This window comes from Myripristis murdjan, chromosome 12, assembly GCF_902150065.1.
Source record: "Myripristis murdjan chromosome 12, fMyrMur1.1, whole genome shotgun sequence".
NCBI lineage: Eukaryota > Metazoa > Chordata > Actinopteri > Holocentriformes > Holocentridae > Myripristis > Myripristis murdjan.
The window spans coordinates 3,890,706-3,898,855 of record NC_043991.1 but is presented as its reverse complement, the minus strand read 5'-3'; the positions used below and the strand labels follow the sequence as shown (position 1 = coordinate 3,898,855).

The 8,150-nt window shown below is 40.1% G+C and overlaps 1 protein-coding gene across 1 annotated transcript; it reads right to left on the bottom strand.

Moving 5' to 3' along the window:
• Positions 1-579: 579 nt before the first annotated feature.
• Positions 580-7,839, bottom strand: LOC115369206 (high choriolytic enzyme 1-like). The gene is made up of 9 exons (XM_030065772.1): positions 7,768-7,839; positions 6,954-6,972; positions 6,799-6,861; positions 6,508-6,648; positions 5,009-5,126; positions 3,368-3,546; positions 2,513-2,594; positions 2,001-2,128; positions 580-671 (listed from the first exon to the last, which is right to left on the bottom strand). Exons 1-9 carry the CDS (start codon positions 7,837-7,839, stop codon positions 664-666), a joined length of 810 nt encoding a protein of 269 aa, XP_029921632.1. The 3' UTR covers positions 580-663.
• Between the last annotated feature and the right edge of the window lie 311 nt (positions 7,840-8,150).

Below are 8,150 nucleotides of genomic sequence, written 5' to 3'. Positions count from 1 at the left end.
TATATATATATGTGTGTGTGTGTGTGTGTGTGTGTATATATATGTGTGTGTGTGTGTGTGTGTGTGTGTGTGTATATATATATATATATATATGTATATATATATATATATATATATATGTATATATAATAAATAAAAATGTTTTCTATTGTTCTTTTTTTTAAAAAAAAATCTAATTCATTTATTTATTTTTCAATTTTCACATCTTTTTTTCTCCCTTTTAAGTTAATTTCTGGGTCATTTTCTTATAACATTTTGCCAATTTCTTGATAAACTTTGGGGTCATTTCTCTAAGTTGCTTGTTTCCGTTTTTTCCTTGTTTTTGAACAAAACCAAGCCAGCTGTCTCAGGTTTCAGAGGGTTAAACGCTTTGGCTGTGTTCACACTCATTTCTCAAGAGCGCTGCTGTCCATCCAGATTTCAAAGGGTTGAAGTCACACACATGAGAACAGCAATGATTTTGTCATGGCTGGTGTATTTTTCTAACATCTAATCTTGGAACTAAATCCATCAGTGTTGACTGACAAGAAGTAAAAAACACAATAACTTTTAAATCAGAATTTATTCATGGATTCTGAAGAATTCAACAATCTGAGGTTTTGCTCATGAGGGACGTCTTGAGGAAAATGAGCAGGTGTCTTCTTCACGTCGCTTCATTTTCCTTCACACACCTGCACAGAGAGAACGGGCCGCTGTTAAAGTGAGATTATGGTCTTCATAAGTTAACATTATACACTTACATACACTTTTAAAATAATAAAATATAACTGCTGGCAGCCATTTATAGGTCCAAATTTGTGTGATAACTTAAGTTTTAACACACACGAGTCACTTCAGCTTGTGGTTGTGTAATATTTTGATGACATTCTACATTCTTCATTTATTTTTTTCTGGTGTCGGTGTGAGAGGGTCGTAATAATTATAATAAATGAATAAATAAATGAATTAAAAAAAAAATAAAAAAGTCTCATGTTTACTCTGCAAAAAGGGTGACGTGATGTCTTTGCGGCGTGTGACTGACGTCCCAACAAAAAGATGCAGCGCACAGTCGTTGCTGTGAGCCCTTGGGGTGACATGGCAGTTACCATGACGACGTATCATGTGTGAAAACTATGGCCACCTTAAAGTTGCCCTCAAGTCACTTACTGAGCCCCTAAAAATAATCTCTGTTCATCACTATTACATATTTATAAGTTTTTTATCCATCAAAAACATGTTACTGCCCTCATGAAATATTCGCAGATCTATGAATATGTAAATAGGCCCCGCCCACCTCCCTGCCTGCTGGCTCGTTCCCACCACAGGCGTGAATATTGTGCCATTTTTGAAAATCTAACCAAGAAAAATATTTTTTTTTTTTCCCTGAATCTCTTAGTCACGCTGATACTGTTCATGTGAAGCAGACGTTTCCAGCTGATCTTCTTGTTTTTTTTTTTTTTTTTTTGTAAATAAAGCACATGGCGGAGCTGCTGCTGCTGCTGATATGCAAAGCAGCACCAGTCAGCTGATGTCTGATTGGCTGTGGGACTTGTGGCCCGGGGTCCGTCTGAATCTCACACACACTCAAACACACACACACACCTCCACCTTCAGCAGAGGAGTGTGAGAACACCTCTCTCACCTCTTGTCATTCACTTTCTTTGATTAAAAAAAAAAAATCCTGAGTTAAGGGTTAATTGAGCTTTGAAGGCGTGGCCCTACATGTGGCACCCGGTCTGCATGGTGGGCCTGAGTATGTCGCGAAAACGACACAAATGACTCCAGATCTTGAGAAAACAAGAAGATTAAATCCCTGGCCTGAGAAAAACGTGAGTCCAAAGCTTTTTAGTTCTTCATGAAGGAAAAGAGACACTGAGAGAAACTCATTCATAATGTTGTTGAATATTACCCTCCTCCACATCTGTTTTTCTCAGATTTTTCTCTGTCTAATGCAGTAAAGGTGTCTTGTGAATGAACTAAATCCTGAACTGGCGGTGGCGGCGGTGTGCCGGTTCACTCACGGCAGCCGTACAGCCTGTTGACCCGCAGCACGTCGATGTCGGACATGTCGTCCCTCTGTCCGATCTGCACCGACCCGTCTGGGATGGGGGTGATCGTCTCGGCCCCGTACTCGGATGCAAAGGCAGTTCTAGGAGGGGGAAACACACACAAAGACACACACACACACACACGCACACACGAGGAGTTACAGTACAAATGAAAAAATGTTTACCTTGTCCTTTGACGTCCTGCTCAAACTTTGTGTCTTTCAAAATGTTTCCCCAAAGTAAATCCTTTATTTTCTCTCGATATCTTCACGACGACAAGTTTCCACCCATTTTCACTGATTTTTATTCATTTCAGGGCCATCAATCTTCTTTTTCCTCCTCTTTCTTGGCTCATTTTAAGAAAGAGGGGAATAACTGGAGACACAAAGTTTTAGCAGGACTCTAACAACAGGAAAACTAACATGCTGCTGAATAAAAAATATGATTTTTATAGCTGTATAATGCATGTAAAGGTGAGTAGTTACCTTCCGTAATGCATGATGGAGGAGTAGTCGTACGGAGTGTTCAGGTTGTTGGTGTTGGCCTTGTGGAAGTTGTACGCCGTCGCTGTGGGGTACAATAATAATTTTTGGTAAAATTAAACAAAAGCAAAATGAATCTGCCTTGGAGGAAAAAACTAAACAAACAACAGGAACATGGAGCCGCCACTAAACGGATTTTTTTTTTTTTTTTTAATTTACAGCCACAAACCCCCTGTGGAGTACAAATGAATACAAAGCACAAATTAAGGCTTAGCAGTAAAATGTATTTCTTTTTGCCCACATCCTTTCCCTAAGCCTGATTTTGTGTTGTGTAATAAAATGGAACAGCAAGTCTGTCAAGTTCCCCAAATAAACAAATACATAAATGAGTAAGTAAGTAAATAAGTAAGGAAATAAATAAATAAATAAATGAATAAATAAATAAATAAATAAATAAATAAAATTAACAAATAAAATAAAATAAAAAAAATAAAAAAAATAAAATTAAATAATAAATTAAATAAAATTAAATAAAAATACATTACAAAATAATGAAGTAAAATAAAAGTAACTTAAAATAATGTCAGCATATTTTCAACACCTATATAGAAGTTTATTAGACAATCAGCAAATGTGTATTAAATGAATTTAGACGACTACTAAACTTTCCCACTGGATTTTCACTCTCCATTATCTTTTCCGTTGTTGATCAATCAGGAAGCGGTGAAATGACCACAGTGTATCAGATTCACAGCAGCACCACATGATAACAGGGTTGGGGTCAGAGGAAGATGGCCGCCGTGTGGGGGCGCTCCACAGCGGCCGACCCGTGCAGCAGCGCCGGGGCTCCGCGCTCACCTGACGAGATGTTTTCCCAGTGGATGGTGACGTAGCGGTCCCTGTCGCTCCTGGTGTGCTCGTGGTGGAAGCCGAGCGCGTGGAGCAGCTCGTGCTGAACGATGCCGTGGTGCACGCAGCCGGACACCGACAGCGACAGCTCCTGCCGGCCCCCGGCCCGCCCCAGCGTGGAGTAGCACCTGCAGGGGGCGACAGGCAGCACATGTTGATCGTGCAACAGGGCGAAGGAATACTCAAGTTGTGTGCTGATTACAGGCTGGTGGTTGGCTTTAGCAACAGGTGTTTTTAGTGGCTAATGTCTGATCTATACCAACACACAGACTGTTTACCATCTAATACAGTGGTTCTCAAATGGGGGCGCAGCTAGAGATATAATTCCTAAAATAATTACCCTATTCTACGATAATTTCAATAAAAAAAGATTGGTTAACTTTTAGCACCAAAAATACTTGGTTAAGGTTAGGGTATGGTTGAGGGTAAGGTTAGAAGACCTTAATCGCCATGGTGACAACAGTAAACACACAGAAACAAATGAAAAAAAAACAAACAAAAAAAAAAAACCGTTAACAAACACCAGATTCGCTTCACATGGGAACTGAACTCCGGTCTCTGGGTTAAAAGTCAAATTTCCGACATGGATTTTGCAGCTTGTTTCTTGTTTCTTGACCCAAAGGACAGTTTCCTGGCTAGCCACTAAAAACAGTCGGTTAAGGTTAGGAAATGTTAGCTAACATTAACCACCTAAAAACAAACACTGTTCTAGTTTGGATTTGAATTCAGCAAACAATTTCCAGTGCTTTTAGGTAATTTGCTTCTTTAAAGTGTAACTACAGGTCATAATTAGCTGCTGTAAACAATCTACGGGGTCATTTTTTGCTGGAGGATGGTCTCAGTTTTGCGTACTGTGTACTAGCCCACAGTGACCGTCACCACCACCACACCTCCCCTGTGCCGGCCAGTTAAACCACAGCTGCTTCAGAATAAAAGCAGCACTCAGACAGCTCTCCTAGGAAGTGCTCAGTGTGCTGGTCTTGCATTTGTGCACATTTTTGCACCCTGAAGGTTTTGCTTTTGTCATTATTATTGGTTCCTTAAGGCTCTACATGGATTAACACAACATATTACTAATCTGCTAATTCCATATTCTGGCCTCCAGGTCACTGAGGTCATCCTCAGTCACGCCTCCAAACCAGAAGGTGACTGGGCTTCTTCTGGAATTGCCTCCTGTCCGGATTAAGTCGCGTTCCACCACTGACACTTTGAAATCAAACATCCATTTTTTTGTTTTGTTTTGTTTTTTTGTTTTTTTGTTTTGTTTTGTTTTTTGGTACACGATGATGATGACTGTGGTTTCTGACTGGGGAGGATCAGTAATAAGTTTCATGCACAGAAACTTTTGAAAATGGACTTGGTGCTTTGGGGTAACTAGGCAACACGGCTGCTGGCTGGTTCACACATCAGATGATAGTCAACAATGGATTGAAAAATAGTTTTTGTTCATGTTTTGTTTTATTTTCATTGTTTCCACTTCATTCCTGGCCCTGAATGTGTTTTTTTTATGTTGGTATGGATCAGAAACACTAATCCATTAATCCACTGATCCATACCGGTGTGGATCTGTGAATCTGGCTTCACACTCACCCAAGTTTGCTCTCGATGCTGAGGTAGTCCGACTGGCCGCTGCGAGGAACGAAGCGAACGCAGGTTCTCGTGTGGAAGCTCCTCATGGCTCTCTCTATCTGGGCCTTTTCGTAGTCGTCTGAAAGGAAAACACAACGCAGCTGCTGAAGGAGTTTTATCAGGAGCAGCTCGTAAGCACATAAACGAGCAAGGACAAAGCCGATTATATCAATAAAAGAAGTCATGCTACCTCATTTTTGAGCAAAGTAAACTGGGCTTTTTTGTTGTTATCTTCACGTTTGAATTGGAAAGTAGATCCGGTGTTCTGTCGATTTTTGCTACTTTGTCGAAATTTGCTACCGCCGCACAAACCGACAGGTTAATCTATTGATTCTAACCCTAACCCTAACCCTAACCGCAGAATGGCAAGGCAGCATTTCTCGACAGGTGGCAGAAATCGTCTGAACACTGGCAGGTAGCATCTGCAGGAAACTTCCACATTATAAACTTGCGCAAGGGAGAATTTACCTGATAGTGTAAGTTCACACTAGGACTTGTTGTTTTTTACATTAGCATAATCTGCTTTGTTTGCATTCATTTATTTTCGTTCATTTATTCGCTCTAGATTAATCCAGGAGAGCAACTAATGAGGATATTGCACCACCATGTGGCCAGCCAGGGAACTACACAACACACACACTACACCAAACTCATGAGCGCCACACTCAGGCCAAAATACATCACTAAATCACACTAGCATTGCCAAGATGTTTCATACCCCTACTATCTTTCCTATAGCGCCACCCTCAGGCCGACATATCAAATTTTATTTCTCAAAATCACTCCAGTAGGCTATTACATAATTTGGAGAACATATTTATGCTCCCCAGAGGATGAACCCTGTCAGTTTTGGTGATGACCTTTCATGACCTTTTCTCTAGCACCATTCTCAGGCCAAAAAGTGGGGAGAATACCTTATGGCACTAAAGCAAAAATAAATAAATAATATTCAGACAGATGCTGCGAGACAGAGTGTGGAGGGTTGGCTTGTTTGATCATGACGCCTCTAAATTAAAGTTAAATTTCACATCAAAAGAACAGCAGTCATCTTTCCATTAAGGCTCTGTGCAGCTTCTGTGCTGAGTAAAAATAAAAAAATAGGCCTATCTTATCTCACTGTGCTTCAGTGGGCAGCAAAATGTCTGAGGCCCTTTCATGCACTGAGGTGTTTACTGTTCAGATCTGATCTGAAGCATAACTTCCAGAAAATCTCGAGTGTATTAAGCAGCCAGTCTGGCCAGACACACTTGTTTCTCTTGCAAAACAACTTGTCGCAAGATTTTATCTCAAAGTGAAACTGAACTACAGACATGGAACCGTTTCACTCCACAGGAAGACTTCTACTCTTGTGTAAAAAAACAAAAAACAAAGACTCTATCCTATACCAAAAGATTTGCTAAGTTGGCATTATTTTCACCTTGCATGGCCTGTATCACAGATTCACAGCCCAAAGCACTCACAGAAGTAGTCGCTGATGGTGTACGGCACTTCAACCAGCCCGTTGGCAGACTTTGGCCATTTGCAGTAGTTCCTCCAGCACTTCATGGCGTTCCTCTTCTTAGGAAGAAGCACGTCGCCCTCCACCAGCATGTGATCCATGCCTGGATAACGCAGGAAGACTCATAACGCACTGATTTGCACAAATTTGACAAAGGGTAATGTGATCAGGCGGAATGTGTTCAAGATTTTGTTTGAACAGTTTGCATGAATGGCCCATTGATCATAAGACGCACAAATAAATGATGTTTCACCTTTATTTGCCTCCAGAATTTTTGAAGTAATGTCTGAGCGGCCGAGTTCCTTGGTCTTGACTCCTAAAAACACAACAGCCAGTTACTTAAAAGCACAATATCACTAATGGAGACTCATTAACCACTTGTACTGAGATAAATTATTTTTTTCTTACCTTCATCGTGAGACCGCTCCTAAACAAAACCAAAACAAACACAGAGTGAGCAATGAAAATCACCTTTCTGCCACATGGAAACATTCAAGTTTAGTTTTGATTTTTTTTCTCTTTTTTTTTTTTCTTTCTTGTCTTTGTACTTTATCCAAGTGATTTTTTTTTTTTTTAAATTGAATTACATCAAATGTTTTTTTTTTCCCTTTTTTTTTTTTGAGTGTGTGTGGTTTTAAATCATGTGTTGTATTGTTTCCCCATACTATTCTAACTTTTTTAAAAATTATATTTATGATGTAGTTTGTCTGACAACTGCATTTTTTTTTTTTTTAGAAATTATTATTATAGTATTATTTTTTTCATGATGCAAATTGCTCTTTGTGTCCTGATCAAGTTATTTCAAGTTATTTCAGTGTTAGTCTGAGCATGAATCTTATTTTTCTTTATTACAAGCACGCTGATTTTATGAGCTACATCGGTTTATGAATGTGGGGGTGAACTGCTGGGTGAGATATAAACTGTGAGGCGCTTTGGGTTCGTTCGACTAGAAAACCACCACAGAGCTGCAGGTGAAAAATACAGACAGCAAGTTTCAGTTAAAAAAATAAAAAATAAAAAATAAAAAAAATAGACAGTTGACATTATCCTGAAATGTGGATTCATCTGCATTTTGTCAAGATGTTATTATACGCCTCTGGCAGCTCGTTTTGAGAAAGAGAGATTTTCAGATTTTCAATGCAAGAATAGAGCAGTTACTCATTTATAATATATATAATAAAACACTAAGATGTGTTTGGAAGTGCGGAGGCCTTCTTCTCACCGGGGGGCTGCCGTGTGCGGCGGCGAGGCCCAGCAGCAGGCCCAGGACGGCGGTGAAGAGGCTCGGGTCCATCTTTTTTTTTTTTCTCAGGTGTGTGTGGTCTTCTGGACGGAGACGCTCAGCAGGATCTCTGCAGGCCGCTGACCGGAGACGTCCTCGTCTCGCCTTTATACAGCCAAAGAGGGCAGCGACCGCCACTGTAAATACACTCAAATCAATAAGCTGACCTGTAAACAAAAACAAAGGGGGGGTTTAAGCTCCAACAGGAAGCTCGCCCAGCTTTGGGGTGTCGGTCAGAAGGGAGGCTTTGCATAACGAAGGTGAGAAGCTCCATATGGATGTGAAATATGTTCTTAAGTCACAGAAAACAGATTAAAATAGTG

Bases quoted from the DNA above. Each gene is read 5' to 3' on its own strand.
- LOC115369206 (XM_030065772.1), bottom strand. From the start codon at position 7,839: ATGGACCCGAGCCTCTTCACCGCCGTCCTGGGCCTGCTGCTGGGCCTC. The intron at 3,547-5,008 runs GTGAGTGTGAAG...CGCCCCCTGCAG, and splicing joins AGCATCGAGAGCAAACTTGG to GTGCTACTCCACGCTGGGGC. The intron at 2,595-3,367 runs GTGAGCGCGGAG...TGTACCCCACAG, and splicing joins CTGGGAAAACATCTCGTCAG to CGACGGCGTACAACTTCCAC.